The sequence below is a fragment of the Neovison vison genome, chromosome 2 (genome assembly GCF_020171115.1).
Source record: "Neovison vison isolate M4711 chromosome 2, ASM_NN_V1, whole genome shotgun sequence".
Lineage (NCBI taxonomy): Eukaryota > Metazoa > Chordata > Mammalia > Carnivora > Mustelidae > Neogale > Neogale vison.
In genome coordinates this window covers 18792046-18814682 of record NC_058092.1, presented here as the reverse complement: position 1 = coordinate 18814682, position 22637 = coordinate 18792046, and the positions used below count along the sequence as shown (strand labels likewise).

The following is a 22637-nucleotide window of genomic DNA, read 5'->3' as shown; positions in this document are numbered from 1 at the left end:
CTCTGCTCAGCAGGGAGTCTGCTTCTCCCTCTCTCTCTCTGCCTGCTTCTCTGCCTACTTGTGATCTCTGTCTGTCAAATAAATAAATAAAATCTTTAAAGAAATTAAAAAAATAAGTAAAATTAAAATTAAAAAAAAAAAAGAAGTGATGGAATCACAGACAAAAATAAAAGACAAACATCTGGCAAAAAATATTCACAATATGTAAAAGAAAGGAGTCATAGCCCAACCATACAAAGAGAATTTGCAAATTATAAAAGAAAAATATAGATGGCTAAAAACATGAAAAGATGTCCAACTTCACTACTGATTAGGGAGATACAAATGTTTCAAAAAAGAGATTCCATTTTTTTAGCCTATCAGATAAAGCAAAAATTTAAAAGACAGATAACATAGGGAGGGTAAGGCAAAGGGCTCATTCTCATACTTGGCAAAAATATAAAGTAGGGCAACATTTTTTTTTTAAGATTTTATTTATTTGTCAGAGAGAGAGAGAGAGAGAGAGTGTGTGCGCGCAAGCACAGGCAGACAGAATGGCAGGCAGAGGCAGAGGGAGAAGCAGGCTCCCTGCCGAGCAAGGAGCCCGATGTGGGACTTGATCCCAGAATGCTGGGATCGTGACCTGAGCCGAAGGCAGCTGCTTAACCAACTGAGCCACCCAGGCGTCCCAGTAGGGCAACATTTTTAAGAAGACAGTTTGGGGGTGCCTGGGTAGCTCAGTGGGTTAAAGAAGACAGTTTGTCAGTAAAATTAAATTTAAAATCTTATACATTTGACCCAGAAATTCCAATTCTGGGAATCTACTCTACAGAAAAGAAAAAAAAGCCCTGGAATAAATGTATAAGAATACTCACTATATTATTATTTCTAATAGCAAAAAATGTGGAATCATTTTAAATGTGTATCAACAGAGAACTGTTTATGATAAGTCTGTATACTGAAATATGATGCAGCTTTTCAAAGAATGATCTGTACTAACACGATATATAAAAAAAATAAATTCTGGAGAATGAGTTACTGCACAAAGAAATGTTTCTGTCATTTAATTTCTGTTCTACTTTTTTAAAAAAAGATTTTATTTATTCATTTGAGTGAGAGAGAGAGAGCACAAGCAGAGAGAGAGGCAGAGGGAGAAGGAGAAGCAGCCTCCCCACCGAGCTGGGAGCCAGACAGATGGACAGACAGGGGCTCAATGCCAGGACCTGGAGATCATGACCAGAGCCAAAGGCAGATGCTTAACCATCTGAGCTACCCAGGCACCTCGTTCTAGAAATTTTTTATTCTTAACTATAAGCTTACATTTCTTTTATAATTAAAAACAATTTTTGTGAGTGCCTAGGTGGCTTAGTCGATTAAGTGTCTGCCTTCGGCTCAGGTCATGACCTCAGGGTCCTGGGATCCAGCCCTCCATCAGGCTCCAGGCTCATCAAGGAGCCTGCTTCTCTCTCTGCCTGCCACTCCCCCTGCTTGTGCATGTTCTCTGTCTCTTTCTCTCTGACAAATAAATAAAATCTTTAAAAAATAAAAATAAAAACAATTTTCAAGAGAGGAAAAATCAACTTGCAATATAGAATAAATAAGATAAAAATAATGAGGTAATTTCCATTAATTTTTAGAATCAAAATCTGTAGGCTAGGTCTATCTGTGTCAGGACATGATTAATAATGGGATTTTTTCTTTTTTTTTAAATGAAGATGGACTACATAAGCATGAGGTCCAGTAACTGTGGAAAGAGATCCTCTGAGACTATTTAAGGCAAGCAAGTTATAGAAGAGAGAACAGGGAGTTAGGGGAGGAAAATCAGTAATCTGAAGAACTAAAAATCTTTGGGATGAAACAAAAGAAAAACCATAGTATCTTGGAACTACAAAGAAGAACTTTGGTCCAACCTCCTTATCATAGTGAAGAGTAAAGTAAGACTCAGAGTATATGCAAATTGGGTCCAAGTTCACAGAGATAATACTGGGTCTGCTCCTAAGGAGAACTTAAGTCCCCTTGGGCCTAATCCCTGCAGTACAGAAAATGGTAAAAGCTCTGTGAAGGCAGCAAATGGCCTCAACCATTCTTACAGATTTAACACACAAAAAAAGGGGCATTTTCACAGTGTACAAAGACAAACAGCAACCCCTAGGATAAGACATTTTCAAATTCATTTCAAAATGCATTTTTAAAAATTTATATTCTCTAACTCCCTATATTAATTTCTAAAGTTATCATATACATAATAAGCACATTACAGAAAAAAATTTTAGACAAAATACCTGTATTTCTACATTTATCAAATAATCAAATCACGTTGAAAATATTTTTAAGTAAGTGAATCATGTTGTACATACGGTTTCGTATTCTGTTTTTTACCCTCTTCATAGCAAGGAAGTTTATGATTAATCATTCTTTCGTTGTAATAAATAATTTCATCAGCAATTCCTAATTAACTTATGAATTTTAAATTTTAACAAGCGGTAAGAGAAATTAATACCAAGTTATATAAAATGTACTTATATCTTTCTGACCCAATAAGAACACAAAGTTTGCTTTGTTTTGTTTATTTGAGCACTAATCATTTATTTGAGCACTAATCATTCCAAATTAAAACATACTTCACAACTTAGCTATTCCAACATTTCTGAGCCTAGGGCTAAAGAGAGGCCAGTATCGCTCGTGATACCAGCTTCACTGCTGCCCTGTGGGTCACCCATTGCACTCGTTCCCAATAGGTTCTGTTCATAGTTATAGGAATTGTTTTTTCCAAACACTAAGACATTATTAAAGTAATTTAGGAAATCATTATAGTTCATCAGAGTCATGGATTGTTGAGCTGGAAGGTTCCCCTAGACATTATCTAGATTATTCCACCTTCCTATGACAAAGAAGAAACTGATGGGGTGCCTGTGTGGCTTAGAAGGTTAGGTAGTGACTCTCGATTTGGGCTCAGGTCATAATCTCAGGGTCGAGTCTCCTAGAGATTCTTTCTCTCCCTTTTGCCCCCCTTCCCAATAAATAAATAAATCTTAAAGAAGAAGAAGAAACTGAGACCTAAACAGAATGACAAATGTAGATGGCAACTCACTTGAAACTAAGACCCAGGACAAGAAAATACAAGGAAAAACTAAAGTATGAAAAAAATCACTTTAATTAGAGGAAAGCAGACTTAGAAACTGTTGTGTTAGCTTATAAATCAAGTCAGATATGAGAGCTTGCTAAGAGGGAGAAACCCATGCTCACAGTGGGTACTTCAAATAACAGAGCTGACCTGTGCCTTCTACATGGGCCAACATCAGCCTCTCAACACCTTTGAGAAGAGAAGGAATGCTGCTCCAGAGAGCTTTTATGAGCTGGTACTCCCTCGGTGGTCAATCCTACAGGCTGCATCCGGGCCTAAGCATCAAGTTTCATGCAGCTTTGCAAAGAAGTGTAACACTCTGAGAGCCAGTCCGTACGTCCCCATGCGTCTCACTCAGGCTTTCACAGTGGACTGGAGCTATGGAAACATCTCCTCTCATCTTGGTTTGAGACAGTAGAAGTACAGCTTTACAAAGAATGGAGAGGACTGTGTGGCTCCACTTCAGTCAGAACATACCAGAAACAGTGCATTTGGTGAAGAGAACCATTAAGAACTAGGGAGATCAGGATGGTGAAAGTCTTTCAAATAACATACAAGTCAAAGCTGATGAAATAGAGATGTTGTGCTTACAGACAAGAGGGCCTGAGAGGATAGGACAGTGCTTTAAATCTCTACAGAAATGTTAACCATGGATGGGAAACCACACTCCTTTGGTGTGGCTCTAATGTAGGGATGCAGTGTTGGAGCTTGAGGAGATGATCTGGAGACCCCTCGAATCTGAAGGAAAAGTTCTGTATATTTCCCTATACTTGTGGGGAAAAGCCTCCTTACATCCTCTACGAGATAAACAAGCCCCCCCAAAACAGTCAAGAGGTACTGGGTCAAAAGTGTTAAGGAGGAAAATTCTGGCTCAGTATGAGGAAGAACTTTCTATTACAGCGACCCCGAAAACTGAGTTCCCTGTCACTGTAGCCTTTCAATCAGAAACTAAAGCACTATGTGTCAGGGATGCTGTGGGGATTCTTATACCAAATAAGGGTTCAAATAAAAGACCTCAAGCATTCCTTTCAAAGCTGAAACTCCAGGAACATTTTTTTCTATGTGGAACATGGCTGTCTCGGAGTCTACCTAAATAGAAATCACTTCAACTTAAAAAAAAAAAAAGAGTATTTTCATAATGAGAATTGGTTATTGAAATGTCTACAATCGAGATGTCAAATCATAAAGGCTTAAACTTTTCATTCAATAATGAAAAAAATATAAAATATATTTTAGAGGCATCATCTATTAGGAAAAGGCCACTTAAAAATGTCCACATGGTCACCTGGGTGGCTCAGTCAGTTAAGCATCTGCCTTCAGCTCAGGTCATGATCCCAGGGTCCTGGGATCAAGTCCTGCATTGGGCTCCCTGCTCAGCGGGGAGCCTGCTTCTCCCTTAGTCCCTTCCACGGTCCACTGCGCACATGCACTTTCTCTCTCTCTCTCTCTCTCGTGCACACACATACAAAAATAAATAAATAAATAAATCTTAAAAAAAAAGGCCACATTAAACTCAACTCTAAATAATGTATTCAATGAAATCACTACATTAAAAAAGTTGAATCTAAGATTTCTATCTATCTGAGAAGCCATTAAGACTTACCTGTGTGCCATACGTACTGAACCCATACATATGTGCTAGCAGCAAAAAAAAGCCATTGTATGGGGATGAACAGCAGACATATTATATTTGACGTGAATGCTACACAAACAAAAAATACTGAGAAAGCCTAAAGGAAAAAAACAAAACAAAATTAAAAACACATCTTAGAATTTGTTATTTCAAACAGATTATTAAAAGCATGTTGGACAAAATCTCTGAAATTGCCATGCAAGAACTATAGAGCAAGTTTAAACATTTAAAAGCCACCATGTAAAAAATAGAGGTTAATTCAATATTAAAAAGTAATCCTATTTATGTCTTCAGTCATGAAGAACTGGACCAGGATAGGCTGAGGCTGGGTCACAGTGAGTTCATTTGGACTCCCCAGGTGGGTTACCTAGGACAACTAGAACTTTAATACAGAAAAACCTCCTCCTCCTAAAACATTCCTAAAGAGCCTCATTCTTAAAGAACAGGCTGTTGGAGCACAAGTGAATCATGATAGTAAGAATTAGGCTAATGTTAAGGATTTTCATAATCCAGCCTTTCTCTGGACACACCACTGGGTATTCCCCAAGAGGCCATAAGCCCAAAGCTATCTTTTTGAGGCTCTGGATTTCTAAGTAGAAGAGTTCCGGGTTTAAGGTGTAGCCATGGAATATAAGAGAACTGCAGGTCAACCAGGGAAACAAGCCTAGGTCTGTGCCCTTACTCTAACCCACTAGTTCTCAAAACATAGTCTGGGGATCCCCAGGGGCAGGAGGGGAGTCTCTGAGATCCTTTCAGTGGATCTTCCAGGTCAACACCATTTTCATAACAATATTAAGATGTTATATGCCTTTTTCATGTTCATTCACTCAGGAGTAAGATGGCTTTTTCGAGAAGCTACATGATATGTGATTTTCAGTCCACCAAGTTCAGAGGCAGATATGAAAATGCAGCTGCCTTCCATTAAGCCAGCCATTAAAGACATTTGCAAAAATGTGGTCAAATCTTCTAATTTTTTTGTTTTGAAAAACACAGTTATTTTTCATAAAAATGTAATTTTCATTAACATACAATAGGCTTATTATTTTTAAGTGAATTAATAAACATTTAAATGTTTTCAGTTTTGATTTCTAATATAGTTAATATGGAGAGATCTAACCCAGATAAATAAAAGCTCCTTGAAATCCTCAGTAGTTTTTAAGACTTTAACAGGGCTCCGAGACCACAAAGTTTGAGAACCACTGCTCTAACTCTAACCCAATCACTGACAGAGTGATAAGGCTCCAGAAATACTTCAGTGTAGGACTGGGTAATTATTGCTTCCTTCACTACTCTGTTTCCCTCCCAAGGTCTTTGGCCCTCCCCTTCTTTTCACTGGAATGGTAGAGATGGGGAGGAGGTGTATAATGATCTGATCACAGTTTGTTTTCTACTTTTAATCATCAGTTACTGAAGATTTTCTTAGAAAATTAAACCCTTTATACTTGAAAAATGTATTAATAAACGTACCAGTCCCTGGTATCTGAAGGAATCATAGACGCTCCTGATGAAAAGCCAAAATGGCCACAGGTATTCAAATCTGAACTCCAGGACAAAATCTGCCAGGAGGACAAGCGCCCACACTACCAGGAATTTCAGGTATAAAAATGTACTGCAAAGCATAAAAATAAAGAATTAATTCAAGGTCACTGGCGAAGGACTAGAAAAAGAAAACGCACTGTTTTCGTTGAGACCAAAAATAGCTTCATATACCATGAAAACAGATAGAGATGTTTCCGTAAGCCACCTAAATTTTAGAGGCTCTGGCTTTCACTCTGAGACCCACAACTATCAAAGTAAGATGATGACCACAAATGCTTAATTCTATTTAAGATGGAAAGAAATTTTACATTTCACCACTATTTTAAAATGTACTAAGTGTCTGATTTAAAATACTGCAACACTCTCAAAATTACAGCTTTCCAGCTCTTCTTCATTAGAAGAAAATGTCATGGTTGAAAAGCTTCGTATTTGCTGTTTCCCTCCCCCCTACATCTGTGTGAAGAGTCTTTGAAATTCTTGATGCACATCCCTACATGCTTGAAGGGTTCTGGTTTTGTTTTTTTTTTCCTCTTTTCTCCTCTTGCCTTTCCATGTAGTATTCACCTGCATTAACCAAACAAAAACCAAATGACTTCCGCAAACAGAAACTAATTTAGGGAGCAGTTGCCCATTACTACCATGGGTTGTGAGAACACAAAATGTACATTAAAGGAAACAATCCTAAGTACCCCAGCCTTGCTCTAGCTAAGATGTAAATGTGTGCTTCCAGCTCCCTCTGGATTTACGTTAAGTAGAAGCAGACTTTGATACGACAAGCAGGTAGCTCAAAACAAGGTAAGGACATGGATTAAAATCTCAAGGCCCATATTTCAATTTCTTGAGTTATACAACAGATAAATAGAAGCCTTCAGATTAATAAGCCCCTTACTAATAAGCCCCTAATTCTATGTCCTTAACCCAGTCAATTCTGGAGCAGATTAAGTTTAGGCATTAAAAAATTAAAAAATGTTTTCTTAGGGGCGCCTGGGTGGCTCAGTGGGTTAAAGCCTCTGCCTTTGGCTCAGGTCATGATCTCAGGGTTCTGGGATAGAGCCCCGCATCGGGCTCTCTGCTCGGCAGGAAGCCTGCTTCCCCCTCTCTCTCTGCCTGCCTCTCTGCCTACCTGTGATCTCTGTCTGTCAAATAAATAAATAAAATCTTAAAAAAAAAAAAGTTTTCTTAGATATAGATTGGAAATACCTAAAATTCACTTTGATTTGGGCCAGAGCCTTGTATGCTTTTTTGTAATACAAACAATCCAATACTGATGTGATTATATTAGCTGTTTGAATATACACCACCGACAACAAAATCAAGGCTTTAATAAACCATAGTGAAGTATATTAAAATAAGCTACAAAAAAAATTGATAAACTTGGTGGGTGGCAGACAACAAAAGCAAGACCCAGCACTGAGGTTTCTTTCTTTGCCCTCTAGAGCCACAAGGGTAAAAAGATATCAAGAACAGACCAGTATGACCCTCAATGATATAGTAGCATAATGAGACATTCTTTGCAATTAGGGGCAGTTTCTAATACTAACTCTTTTTTTTTTTTAAAGATTCCATTCACTTATTCAACAGAGAGAGAAAGATCACAAGTAGGCAGAAAGGCAGGCAGAGAGAGAGGGGGAAGCAGGCTCCCTGCAGAGCACAGAGCCCAATCTGGGGCCCGATCCCATGACCCCGAGACCATGACCTGAGCCAAAGGCAGAGGCCCAACCTACTGAGCCATCCAGGCGACCCTCTAATACTAACTCTTGATAGAACTTCTTAGGGCTTGATAGTAAGTTTCGATTAAGAGGTTTGCTATACAATCAAGGCACCCAAGGCAAACCAGAAGAAAACAGGCTTGCATTCCAAGTCCCACCTCACTAGACTCATTAGTCAGACAAAGACGGAGCCCTCATTCTCCCCCATTAAGAATCCATCACTGATCCAGTGGAGAGCAAGGTGTATCTCACTAGAAGGAAAACTGAGTCACACAGGCATTCAGGAACACAAATCTAATTTCAAACTAGATTTCCAAGCTGCTTAGCTTTCAAACTGAGAGATTTGTCCTTGTCTCTAGAACTGTTTCTAGGTTTTAAAGAAGTGATAATAGCCTCTAATCCCTGTTTCTGAGGCATTTAATAAATGGCACACATGGAAATGTTTTTACCTCTCCAACTGAACACTTTTTCCCACAGGGCTGCCCCTGAGGAGGTAACTGAGATGCACTGAGGACATCATCTTGTGTGGTCATCCCCACTCCCCAGGTGGACAAAGGAGAGTACTACCAACTGTTCCCAACGCTCCCAAGGCACAGCAGGATCCCAGTCTCGCAGGCAACATTCCGTTGCACTGTTTAGAGAGCATTATCCAAAGAATGACAGCCTATTGAATACTTTTCAGTAACCCGGTCATTTAAACTGAAGGCAATACAGAAATGATCATCTTTGTAACAATTACTATTCTTTTTCAAGTATGTGAGACTTCAAGAGAGTTCCTTTTTCTGTATTTCATTTCTTTAAAAAAAAAAAAGAAAAAAACTGCTTTCATACCTTCATGTTCCTTGACACCCAGATCTTACTGAGTCACAGTTTAGAAGCACAGATATCTAAGGAAACTTGACCTTTCACAACCATATGCCATAGTCTCAACTTTCCTCAGACTCCCCTTTTAGGTGGGCCTGCCTCTAAAAATCAAGAGGCAATCTAATGAACAAATTAGATTTTACAATTTTCCAAAAAGAGTTCTAGAGCTTAGCTGCACAATCATGTGAATATACATATTATTACTAAATTGTACACTTAAAAGTGGTTAAGACACTGAATTTTACATTATGTGTTTCACCACTTTTAAATATATATAAAACAAATAATTCTTTACTCACGTTTAAAAAAAGTTGATTTTACTTTAGGACTAGTACTGAATTCTACTGATTCATTTCTGCCTTCAAGGTTTTAGAAAGTTTAAGACAGTTGCCTGGGGGCTCCTGGGTGGCTCAGTGGGTTAAAGCCTCTGCCTTTGGCTCAGGTCATGATCCCGGGGTCCTGGGATCGAGCCCTGCTTTAGGATCGATCCTGGCGTCCTAGGATCGAGCGCTGCTTCCTCTTCTCTCTCTCTGCCTGCCTCTCTGCCTACTTGTGATCTCTGTCTGTCACATAAAATTAAAAAAAAAAAAAAAAAAAAGACAGTTGCCTAATTCTGTATTCACTTAGTCCCCTGCATCAGTAAATTATGCTTATTATCCTTCTATAGGTACATGCAAAAAAAAGTTAAAAGACAAGTAATCTAAAATGATTGCTTAACAGTGTAAAAACCTAATTCCTTTCCTTCCATGTTCTGATGGTCATAAGATTTAACCAAATCCAAAGAGATGACATTCTAGCAGGAAGAGAAAGTTAGGTTTTAAGCCATTATAGCATTCTAAAATACTTCTTTTGAACCATGAAGAGAATGTGATTAAATATAAAGTATTTTTAGACATACCGTTCACAACATGGTTCATAACTTGATGTTACTTTCTTTAACCCAAATGCATTTATGAATAACTATAAAATATCTTGAACAAAAACTTAAAGCATAACTACAATGAAAAGATATTTTCCATAATAATATAATGAAACAAGGGCAGACCAATAATGTCTCTTGATGGTCTTACAAGATTCTGTTTTGGATGCCGGTGAAATTAAGGAGACACATGCAATGATTAGTCTTAATGGTGGTGATTCTTTCAAAGTGGTTATTAACTATAAGATTCTTTCCCCTCCCTCATTCTATTCCTACCCTTGCCATTTACAACCACTTTTAACCTGAATCTATTTGGCAATGTTCTTCAGCTATGGATTAATCATCTACGATTAATGAGAAGTAGTACTGAACATTTTTCTTTCTCTGAGTAAAGTGCACCTTCTCTCTAGTACCACTAGCTGCTGTCATTTAGATCATTTTCTGGAGCCCACATAATTACCATGGTGTGGCCATCAATCCTCAGTACCTGACCTTTTCCCTAGGCAGACTAATGGCCATTTAGTTCACTTGGTCCTCACCACAGAAATGACTCTGTAGAAGATTTCACTGGCTGTGCTGGTGGCCATCTATCTCAATCACCAGCTTTCCTGTCTTCTCTGTAAGAGCAACTGTGAATTGCTTTTGGCTTTCAGTATGTAGCATGATACTTCTCACACCAAACTGCTGTCTTCTCTGTTATCAAATACCTCTCCCTACTCCACCCCACTTCTAGAATATTCATCCAGCTTCTTGTCCAGCCAATATTCTTACTGAAATCTGATTATGCGTAATCATCGTCCTGCTACTCCAAGTGTGGTCCACGGACCAGCATCATCAGCGTCACTGCCAGCTTTTCGGAACAACAACAGCTATTTCAGGACCCATCCCAGACCTATTTCATCTAAGCCTCCATTTTCACCAGACCCCTAGACCATTTGTGTGTACTTTAAAACTTGAGAAGTATTGGCTTCTCATTGTCATGGACCTTCCACTGAATTCCACAATGTCTCAGAAAGAAAACAACCATCTACTTAGATAATCAGTACTTATCTCCAAACCCTCAGCGCTCCTTCCCTCAACTGAGATCACTATTCAGGGTTGATTCTTCCATTTTCTTACTTTTCTTTCTGAGTCACAGACAAGATGACAAGATCCCCACCCAAGTACAATTTAACCAAACGAAGCACTTTTACTGCACTCATCCTTCAGCACACAACACCCAAACATGACTTCATTTAAAAAAGCCTCCCTGAGTAAAGACTGATTCGTAAAGACTGTTACCCATTATATGCTCATAACATCCTGTACCGTAAGAACATTTAATCACAGTTACAAATAAATAGTATTTTATTTAATTAACTGTTTAAATGTAGAGTCCACAAGAACAAAAGAGCTGCCTACTTTGTTCCCTGCTTTATCCTCAGTGCCCAGCAGAATACCCTGCACGCTACAAAAACTCAACAAATATTTGTTGAATGACTGACCTGCAATGCACAAGAGTGTTTAGGATTGACAGCAAGGCCTTTCCCAAAGTACACACTTGAAATGAAGGTAGACGAAGAGAACATGCACAGATGACTGGGAAGGGTATCTGAACAATGCAACAATGACAAAGGAAACAAACACAGGTTCTGCTCCAGAGATCACCATGAACCTTCTCCCAGTCTGTTCTGGTCCTCCGTAAGAAGAAATGAATCTAATCAGCCCGGCTCTGCCCACCAAACTATCACTCCGTTTGGCCTGCCTGCCACTGGCTCGGCCTACAGTGAGGGTTCTCGAAGTATCTTCTAGTAAGCCTAACATTAAAGAAATGTGCAAAAATGGAAAGCCACACTACTCTTCTCATGAATTTATTATTTTTATATCAACTTGTAATTATTTAAAATGTGTCCACCTTAACTTTGAGTACAGCAAATATTGATAGGTATAACCCATATAAACCAAGAGTGGAAAGAGGTCGAGACAAAACTAACTTGAAAGATGGCGGACTAGAGAAGGCTGGGCACAGCAGCGAGGTAAAATGGCCTTATCCTGCTGCACCTGCCTCCCGGTGTGCAATCCAGACAGGAGGATGCCTGAGAAGACCCAAGCTACACCTTATTTCTCTTTTTTGTTCTAGCCCCTTACAGACTGCCAAGAGAACCTTTTGAGTGTTAATTACACAAGCAAGCGCGCGCGCACACACACACACACACACACACACACACTCCACCACAGCAATGACAAATCTAGTGTAAAAAATGCCCAATTTAGAAAGAATAAAGAAAACCTAGAATAGAAATCTCTTAAAAAAGCTTTTAAGAATTGTGTGGTGGGGTGCCTGGGTGGTGCAGTTGGTGGAGCGAATGACCCGTGCTTTTCGCAGGGGTTGTGAGCTGGCAGTTGTGAGATCGAGCCTCTTGTTGGTCTCAGTGCGAAGACTGTTTGGGATTCTCTCTCCCTCTAACCTTCCCAACCATCCCCTCTCCCACGCGCATGCTCTCTCTCTAACATAAATAAATAGGGACGCCTGGGTGGCTCAATGGGTTAAGCCTCTGCCTTCTGCTGGAGTCAGGATCTCAGGGTTCTAGGATGGAGCCCTGAATATGGCTCTCTGCTCTGCAGGGAACCTGTTTCCCCCTCCCTCTCTGCGTGCTTCTCTGACTCCTTGTGATCTCTCTCTGTCAAATAAATAAATAAAATATTTTAAAAATAAATAAAAATAAAACATAAATAAATAAATATTATAAAAAAGAATTATGTGCTTTAGTGTTTTTGCAAAGGACTAGACAGGCTGCAGACAAACCAAGGACAGGTACTGTAACTTAACACAATTGAAGAGCTTCAGAGTTTTAGAAATTCTGCTTCAAAAACACTTCCATCTAAAAAAAAGAAAAAAAAAAAAAAAACCAAGGGGCGCCTGGGTGGCTCAGTAGGTTAAGCCTCTGCCTTCACCTCAGGTCATGATCTCAGGGTCCTGGGATTGAGCCCCGCATCGGGCTCTCTGCTCATTGGGGAGCCTGCTTCCCTCTCTCTCTCTGCCTGCCTCTCTGCCTACTTGTGATCTCTGTCTCTGTCAAATAAATAAATAAAAATCTTTAAAATATTTTTAAAATATTAAAAAAAAATAAAAACCATACCACTTTTGACAGTATGGACTCTGTGAGGTTCAGAGGCTAGTGCTGGAAGCACGTGAGGAGAGAGGGAACAACCCACAGGATTACACCTCCTACCTTCAGCAGTAGTAATCATCTACCTAATCACACCTTATGCTTACATCACATGTGTAATTTTCCCAAATGCTTTCATATTCATTATCTCATTTTAGTCTTACAACTGTGAAATAGGCAGGGTAGTTATTACCCTTTCATAAGAAAGAAACCTGAGGAACCAGGAACTGAGAGGCTGCGGGGCACTGTTGAAAGAACACAGGAACAGGAGTCTGGAGACCACAAAGAAGTGAATTCTACTGGAATGCTGTGCTGCTGCTAAAAAATATAAATGAATATATTTCCATGGGAAAAAAAGGAAAAAAGATTAAGTGAGGAGAAAAGCCAAGAAACTTGTATATGAAATGGAACCCTATTTTTGTTAAGAAATACATGTTTGCTTATATAGAAAAAAAAATGATACCTAAAAATTATATAACAGTCATCACCCCAGAGCAGGAGTACTAAGGTCTGTGTTGCATTACGTGCTAATATACTATCATGTTAATTTGTTCATAACAAGTATGTGTTACTTTTATTTTTTTTAACTCTTCATTTTGAAATAACTTTGGACTTAAAAGTTGCAGGAGTAGTACAAAGGGTTCCTTTATAGGTTCCAGAATACACGAATGATAAAACATTTTACCATGTTCTTATTATCATTATCCCCCTATATATGTTTTATTGGTTTTTTTAATCGGTCAGGAAATTAACATTGATATGTTACTATTATCTGATCTAGACACCTTATTCAAATTTCAGTAATTATTTCACTAATGTCCTTTTTTTTTTTTTTAAGATTTATTTATTTTAAGAAAAGGAAGGGCAAAAAAAAAAAAGAAAGGGAAGGGCAGGGAGGAAAGAGAGAGAGACTCTCAAGCAGACTCCCCACTGAGCGTGGAGACTGACACAGGGCTTGATCCCATTACTGCGAGATCATGACCTGAGCCGAAACCAAGAGTCAGACATTCAAATGACTGAGCCACCGGGGCGCCCCTCACTAATGTCCGTTAAAGCAGGAGATAAATAGCGCTCGATCAATCAATAAATCCTGGTTCTATCACATTTTGCACTGCTGTCATAGCCATACTGTGTGTTATTTTTTTTTTTTTAATTTATTTAAGAGAGTTTCTCTTTTTTGAGAAAGAAAAAAGGTTCCTGGTACCTGTTGCTTCGCCTGGAAAATGAAGATAATGACTCTTGCTCTCCATGTAGCAGAGTCTGAGAGTATCATATGAATTCTTACACCTAAATTCTTACACCACTCAGAAACAATTAAGTGGCACAATACTGTACAACAGAAATGGGACAGACTTTGAATTTAGACAGATATGGGCCTCTATCAAGTAACTAAACCTGGGGCGATCATGGTCTCCTCACATATGAAACAAGCTAATACCCTTACTGGAACAAAATAAGACAACGAAGAAAAAACAACAGTAGTAGTAACAGCAAATAACATTATGAGCAATTATCCGTGTCAGGCATGATGTTAAGTTTTTTACGTGACTTATCTCAATTATCCTTCTAGCAGTCCTCTAAAGTAGGTGGTATTATTTACCATCCTCATTTTACAGATGAGAAAACTGAGGGCTAAAGCAAGTAAGTGACTTGTTCAGGGTCACACAACTAGTGTCAGGGACATTCTTTGAAGTCAAGTTCAAATGACTTTGAAGCCCCTATGTTTATTCATCACACTGGACTTTCTTATCTCATATTAGATGTTCAATAAATATTATTTTCCTTCTTTATATACTTTCCTATATATACATTCAACTTATATAATTCTTTATTTCCCCAAAAGAAACAAGTTTTTGAAAATGAGATGTACTTTATAAATAAATAAACCCTTAGTATCTCATTCATAAACTATGAATTTATAAAAACTTCATTTATAAACACATTATAAAGCTCTGCAGAAAAAAAAATTTTTAAGCAAATATTTTTTTTTTTTTTTAAGATTTTATTTACTTGAGAGAGAGAAAGAGACAGAGGAGCGGAGTACTAGGGAAAGGTAGAAGGAGAAGCAGACTTGACCCAGGACCCTGGGATCATGACCTGAACTAAAGGCAGAAGCTTAACAAACTGAGCCACCCAGATATCCCCTAAAGTCAAATATTCTTTAAAGTAATAACTACTGCACAAAAGATGGGATAACTCAAGAGTGCTTTCTAGCGAAACTGTAATGATCATTGTACTAGACGATCACTGTAATAGAGAAACATGCTCATTGTAATAGAGAATCATCCTTGTAATAGAGAAACATGTAATTCAAAAATAAGAAGATAATTCATTTTTTTAGAAGTCATAATTACCATAAACCATGAGGTATAGCTTGTCAAGCCTAGAGCAAGAGAAGAAAATAATGCTTATTACATCTGAGAAAGAAGACTCTAGCCTTAGTATTTCTCTCATCTGAGACAGAACTTTTTGTTTGACTATCAACAAGGCACTCACTCTCTCTATAACTCAAGTACCCTCACTACAAGATAGGCCAAATACTGACTTTAGTACTGAGCAATTATTTGGTTTTTAGAAGTGTTTTAAAGATGAATGAAGTAATAATGTAATTTAAAAACAGAGCTAGACTGTTTCTAGCCACCTCCTCTGTGCTAGGTAAGGAAAGAGATCCCAAACAGTATAAATGCATTAGTGAGGTCTACAGATACCCCTCAAGTGGACTAGCTGCACTATCTCAATCCACTAAATGCAAGGCCTCTAAAAAAGAAAACACAACAGAGGAGATGGATGAGGGAAAATTATTTCTGATGTCACAATCCCATCACTCAATGTGAGTACACTGTCCTTAAAACCAGCAGAGGAAAACAAAGGAATGAAGGTTGGTGCTATGAAGGGGCTTCAAAGTCTGGGGATGGTAGGCATTGTGGAAAGTTGATGAGCCAAGGCCAATTTGGTATCAGTTAAGTAAAATGTCGAAGTGAAGATATAAAGACTCAAAGAATAATTCAAACAGCTGATTATGTTTTTTAAAGTTTCCATTACCAAGATCCATGTGCCTAAAGGTGAGAGACCTTGAGGAAATGGTCAGTCCTTGGGTATTTCAAGAAATTCATGATGGGGAAAAAAAAAAATCTAGCAAAGGATATCTGTTTCTACTGTTGGTCTGTATGATTATACTCACATAGCTTGTTGAGCAAAAAACTTTATTCTTCTGGGCCTATTCCTTGAAAATGATCCAAGTAAAATAATTACATCCAAATCTAGTAAGCCTAGAGAATAAAAGTAATCAGTATCTTTTTGAAGAGCACACTAAATTTCATCAAGAAAAGTAACCCAGGAGCATCTGGTGGGCTCAGCTGGTACAGCATGTGACTCTTGATCTCAGGGTTATGAGTTCGAGCCCCTTGACAGGAAGGAAAGGAAGGGAGGAAGGAAGGAATTAAAGAAAGTAACCTAATTACAGTATTTCACTTCGAGGTCTTAACCATATTGAAAATTTCTATCTGACCCTCCAGACTCCACAAGGTATATGCTGTATTTTATTATTTCCCCTTCAGTATCACCTGGATGGTAGCCTAGAACATGACAAAACACATATATTTACACACACAAACCCCCAAAGGGTTAATATCAGCGGGAAGATCTGGGAGAAATGGCCAAAGAAAAAGACCCTGGAAACATAAGTGCCTAAAGAACAGGAACTGGCTCCAGAATATTTGGCAAATAACTAAGAAGAAAGTGAAAATAGTAAGTTACTAAGTCTACCATTAAAATCAATCTCCAGATCTAGTGACGTTCAAGAAAGGCCACGAGGAATCAAAGAAAAAGGAGAATGTCACTAATAAAACAGGAAGCTTTAAAGCAAATAATGTGAACTAGAGCATGTTCCCTGCTTCCCCTGCCTCAACTGGTAGCAGAAATTGAAAGGGATTTTCAAAACATCTAATGAAACGAAACTGCCAAAAGTACTCAGATGAGAAGACTCAGATGAAAAGTGGAGGAAAGTACCTTTCTTTTAAGGTAATACACTACTGGTAAAAACTAAGTACAAAACTCCAGGGTGGCAGATTTCTTTAAATGCACTCCACGGAAACTGCCAATACAAGGATTAGGTAAACAGCTCCCTGGGAAGGTTATTCAAAACTTACCCCCCCTCCCCAACACCCCACTAAAACAATACAGAATCTATCACTTTCCTGTCGGGTCCAGTGTGGCTGAAGTCAAAGCCTCCCAAGATTACCAAAGTGCTTTTAGGCTGTGAGGTTGCAACACTGGCGTGTGGGGTTTCGGTGGCAAGAACACGAGTACCATCAAGGCAGCCAAGGGTCATGCCAGCCTCTAGTGGCTTTAAGAAGCATAGCCCAGAGGAGGCTAAAACGAGGCTTAGGAAACAGCATTAATTAAAGAGGCAGGAAAAGCCGGCAAGTGAAATCTCTGGAGGTGAGATTAGCTAGACTAGGGTCTGAAAAAGGAAATTAGGAAGCTGAGAGGGATACAAACTTTGATCACTTCAGAAGTCAAAGGCCAGGAAACGCTCTCCTAAAACAAAGATGGGACAAGGTATTCCATCTGTCAGGGATGTCCTGAGTCCTCAGCTCTAGGGGGAAGGCGTGAAGTTGTCAGAAGCCAAGAGTCGGGGGCCAGCCCCACACCCCCTAAGCCGCAGGTGGCAGGCAGAACACCCCCCCACCCACACACACACACACACACACACACACACGGAGACAGGAAGTATTTGTAAATTCATGAGTGAAGGGGCGCTTCCTTCAACCACCTAAAACAAAGATATAAAATAGTTTCCTGAAGCTTAACACATGTGCCTTACTTAAAATGCTTACTGTGCCTAGTTAGGCAAGAAACAATTTTAACTGCAGAGGCTTTCAACATAAACATCTCTGCCCCGTCTTCTACTTACCACACCTCATCTCCTCATCTTCCCATTATAAAGTCAGTAATTCTCAGGGGGAAGGAAGTGGGGGAACACTTGTTCCAGTGTTCCAAAGTGACAGATGGGTAAACCACAGAGGATCCCCTTAAGGCTTTTAAAAACTACACAGCACTCCAACCCCACTTCACCTGGAGAATCACTGCTTGTAATTAGACGTTACTGTTGGGAGTGTCTGGTTCATGTGTGAAGGCAGAGATCTGGACAGAGAATTACTGCCATAAAACCCGAGGACCTCAGAAATGTCACAGTTAAGTGCAGTTATTTATTTTACTTTCTCTTATTAATAACTGTCCCTTATCGGGGCGCCTGGGTTGCTCAGTGGGTTAAAGCCTCTGCCTTCAGCTCAGGACATGATCCCAGGGTCCTGGGATCAAGCCCCACATGGGGCTCTGCTCAGCGGGGAGCCTGCTTCCTCCTCTCTCTGCCTGCCTCTCTGCCTACTTGTGATCTCTGTCAAATAAATAAATAAAATCTTTAAAAAATTTAATAAATAACTGTTCCTCATCATTTCCAAAGTACTTTCACATCTATCTTATTCCTCACTTAGTGGCGACTGTCTACTTCATCATAAAATAACACAGGGCAAAATAAAGTTGTTAATGCCTCAGGCGAAAAACTAAAACAGCCAGCTAAAATGTAATTCGACAAACATACTTTTCCTTAAACAGAACGCAAAGTTTTCTGGAACCTCAAAAGCACTGTATAAGTTTAAGAGGGCATTATGATGATCGACTAGACTGTAAACTCCTTGAAGACAAGAAATCATATCCTATCCTGTATCCTTCACAATTCCCTGAACAATGGAGGTTCTTAACCAAGTAGGAGGAATTCGCTTATATTCATTTATTTATTAACTCACACACACAGCATTTATTGAATACTGAATTCCCACTCCAGATCTATGCCGGCGTGGATGATTTTTAAATGTGCTTCGAATTTTAGTCCTTAATAACATAAAAGACAATCATCACCATTCCTGTTTCTCCTCTCTTATTCTTGATTATTAATTTGACAGAATAAGATATCTGTACCTTTCAGTTTTCAAACAATGGGCACACATATAAACGTAGATAATGCCGATATGTCTAAAATCCATTTTCCTTCTACCTTGCCCCAAAAACGATTCTATCACAGTGATTATACTGACAATAACCATATCATTTGACAATCACCTCAGTCACAGTTGCTGGATTGGAGCCTATGCTGAGCGTCTCAGCAATAGGATTTTTTCCAGCAAGACCAAGAAGCAACTGACCCTTTGTTTTGACTACTCAACTTCTGTTTATAGCTGTAGCAAATCTCATAGTCTCTCTTGCCTCCTTAAAGAATAAACCAAACCATGTTAAACTGTGATAACAACAACATAGTAAATAATATTTGTATAGCCCTCTAGAATTTATAGAGTTTCGCAAACTGAACACCAGCTCCTTAGACCTCAAGACTCATCTGACAGATGAGAGAATGGGGCTTAAAGTGGCAGAGCTGGGATTCTGAGTCCGAACCCAGGTCTCCTGATGCCCGAGGTCCAATGCTCTCTTCATCACAGCTGCCTCCTTGCTATGCCCAGACTCAAAAAGTTGTGCAGACTGAGAACATGGAAATAACATTCATGAAACGTTATGCTGTGAAACAGTAGATAGTGGTTATCAAAACTGTCAACAGGGTCTCAGGAAAAAAACCAAGCTCTCTGTTTAATGAGACCAAAATTGGCCAGATGTTGAAAAACAAAATGGGCAATAGATGGTATGAAGAACAATTTAATACAGAGTTAAATTCAAAGATCACAGAAATTCGATATTCACAAATCCTCAAACACCATAATTTATAACTAGCCCACTCGTTCTGTTTGCTTTAGAAATAAAGGAAAAATTTCTAAACATTTTTTCAAAACAGAATTTGAAAAAAACAAAACTATGATCTTGTACTTTAGTCCAATACTCCATATTATAAACTAAGAAACAGGTATGTGAATTAAAACATTCATTTGATATATGATGCTCCAAAAGGAAAGACAGCTAGAAATGTATGTAGGTCTTTGATTAATATCTAGCTTAAAGAATGCCAAACAGAGAAGGGTAAACAGAGTTGAGAGCTGTTGGGTTTTAATATTTTACAGCAAGGGGTGCCTGGGTGGCTCAGTTCTTAAGCATCTGCCTTCAGCTCAGGTCATGATCCCAGGGTCCTGGGATTGAGCCCCAAATCAGACTCCCTCCCCAGCAGGAAGCCTGCTTCTCCCTCTCCCATTCTCCCCGCTTGTGTTTCCTCTCTCGCTGAGTCTCTCTGTCAAATAAATAAATAAAATCTTTAAAAAATAAAATAAAATATTACAACAAAACTCTGAATAACTTGTATAGCATATTTACTTTAGAGTAAGAACATCTGAATTCCAAAAGTTCATCACTGAAATAACAGACCTTCACTAGACAATGAATTCACATTGTTCATGTTGATTGAGTGGTTACTCTCAAGCAGGTATTAAATTGGGCATCATTTGTTCAAATATAAAAGATGTCAAAATATAACACATGTAAACAATATGGGCTCCCCAGTCTTCTTTGTATAAAAGTATATCATCATATGTTACTGTGACTAGCAGCCATTCAAAGTCCTTGGTGTACAATTCTGTTTAATATGCTTTTTCTATTCTTGTGTCACTAGTAAGTTGTTCAAATCATTTTCAAGGGGCAGAAAAAAATCCTTCCTACAGGATCATAGTGTCTTCAATTTGAAGAGACATTCCCCCCTCCTCATTAAATCTGTAGGAAAATGGTTTTTTGCTTTTTCACTTTTAGTTTAAATGGTCAGGTTTGATTGATTCAGCATGGACTTTGGCCTGTTTTACTGACTGCTGTACCCTCAGAGCTAGAACAGAGCCTGGCACATAGCATATACATTTGTTGAACGAATGAATGAATGGTTCCTATGATCTATGGCTCATTACCTAAGAATTTACTTATACAGAAGGATAAATATACATAAGGAACTTTATACTTTGACTTCTTAATGCTTCTGAACTTGAAATAAAGGAACCCCTGATGTTTACATCACTCGGCTTCTTTGTGAAAAGCAATCTTCCATATATGTAAACAAGAGCATGTGCAAGGTATACAGTTATGCTAAGATTTGGTCATTAGCTTGGTGACAACTTGGGTTTTATCAACTACCTCACATTTTTCTCTAAATCGTACAGCTCTAAGAGCTAAACTGTAAAATACCACGAAGGCTCAATTAAGCCAAAATGCACATGCTGAGAATTCTCCTTTGTAAATTAATTATTTCTCCACCGAAATCATTTATCAAGGCAAGTCCCATTCAGAATGAACATTCTAAGAAGAACCAGAAAATAACAGGTCGTACACAAGTTCTGCTTAGGAAGCTGTGATTGTCAACTAAATTGCCCCATGAACCTGTTGTCCTTCTCCCCCTCAGAGCAGTGAATTCAGTTTCTATTTAAAGGGACGCTGTCTTTTTTTTTTTTTTTTTCCCGGAAGAAAAAGAAAATTTTGATTTTGGAAAAAAATCCCTTTTAAAGGGTTCAATGAAAACTATCTGCTTAGAATGGTCAAAATAATGTTTGCTGAGAAAATGATCATCCGCTCCTTCTGAGTCTGGAGCGGGTCCACAGGGCATGATTAGGAGGTATCGGCTTCAGCCCGCGGTGCCAAGCCTGAGATCCCGCAAGAGAAGTAGAGGGCGAAAGAAGGGGCAACGTGGCCACCTGCCCAGTCCGCCGGGGACCGTGGGGCCACTGTCTGCTCCCAACTTTGTCAGCCTTTCCTCCTAGTGCATATGGTCCACGCGCCTCCCGACTCAGGCCGGCGACTCTCAGGCCAGAGCGGAACTGGGGTCCAGCGGAGGCCCGGCGTTCCCGGGAGCGGCCCTCGGGGGCCCGGCGGCGCGGGCCAGGGTTGCGGGAGGGGAGGGGGCTCGCCGCCCCTCCCCCCGCCAGCCCCGGCGGGGCCAGGGAGCGCCCAACGGCGGCTCGGCTGCTTCCTCGGCCAGCGCCCGCCGCGCCCTCCCCGCCCAGCCGGCGGCCCTCGCCACGCCCCGCGCCCCCGGAGCGCACCCCTGCGGGCCGGCCGGAGCCCCCCGTGCTGCGCTCCTCCGGAGAGCCCCCGGCGCGGGCGTGCGGCCTAGTCGGGGTTACATAACGGGGCTGGGCCCCTCCGGAGCCGACCGGGGGCCGCGGGGCCCGCGCGGGCGGAGGCGGGGGAGCCGCAGCTCACCTGCCGTAGATGCCCTCGGTGATCCGATTCCGCTTTAGGGGGCGGCGGAGCTTACTGCAGTCGGCGTTCCGCCGCTTCATCCTCCCGCTGGGGGCCGGGTGCCCGCGCCGCCTCCGCTGCCGTCTCTCACCTCGGCCGCCGCCGCCGCCGGCCCGCCCCGCGTCGGGCCTGGACTCTACCCCTGGGGCCGGTCACACAGACATGGAGCCAGCACCCGGGGGGAGGGGGTGGGACGGGGAGGGGGGGCTCAGAGCCTCCTCCGCCTTCGGAAACAAAGAAATGACAATTCCGGGGCCCGCCCGCCCCAGCACCAGCCAGCCGCCTGCCCGCCTCCTCGGCTCCGACGGACGGCCCCCGGGGCCAATGGAAGGCGCCGCTACGCCGCTGCCGGCCAATCCAAGGGCCCGCTGAGGCAAAACGGACTCGAGAACCCGCCTCTTTGAAGGACAGAAGAATGCGCCAATCATTATAGTGTCTGTGTGCGTGCCTGGGCCTATCAGAAAAGATTTAAATAGAGGCTTATAAATAGGCCCTATAAATATAACAT

General features: G+C 40.4%; 1 protein-coding gene across 1 annotated transcript in view; it reads right to left on the bottom strand.

Annotated features, from left to right (window-relative positions):
• Positions 1-22299, bottom strand: part of MACO1 (macoilin 1) — a 61628-nt gene extending 39329 nt beyond the window's left edge. Inside the window, exons 1-3 of the mRNA XM_044237473.1 lie at positions 22091-22299; positions 6204-6345; positions 4707-4833 (exon numbers count right to left, since the gene is read on the bottom strand). Of these exons, the coding sequence (XP_044093408.1) occupies positions 4707-4833; positions 6204-6345; positions 22091-22170 (349 nt within the window). The 5' untranslated portion in view covers positions 22171-22299. The remainder of the gene's footprint in view (positions 1-4706; positions 4834-6203; positions 6346-22090) is intronic.
• Positions 22300-22637: the final 338 nt, after the last annotated feature.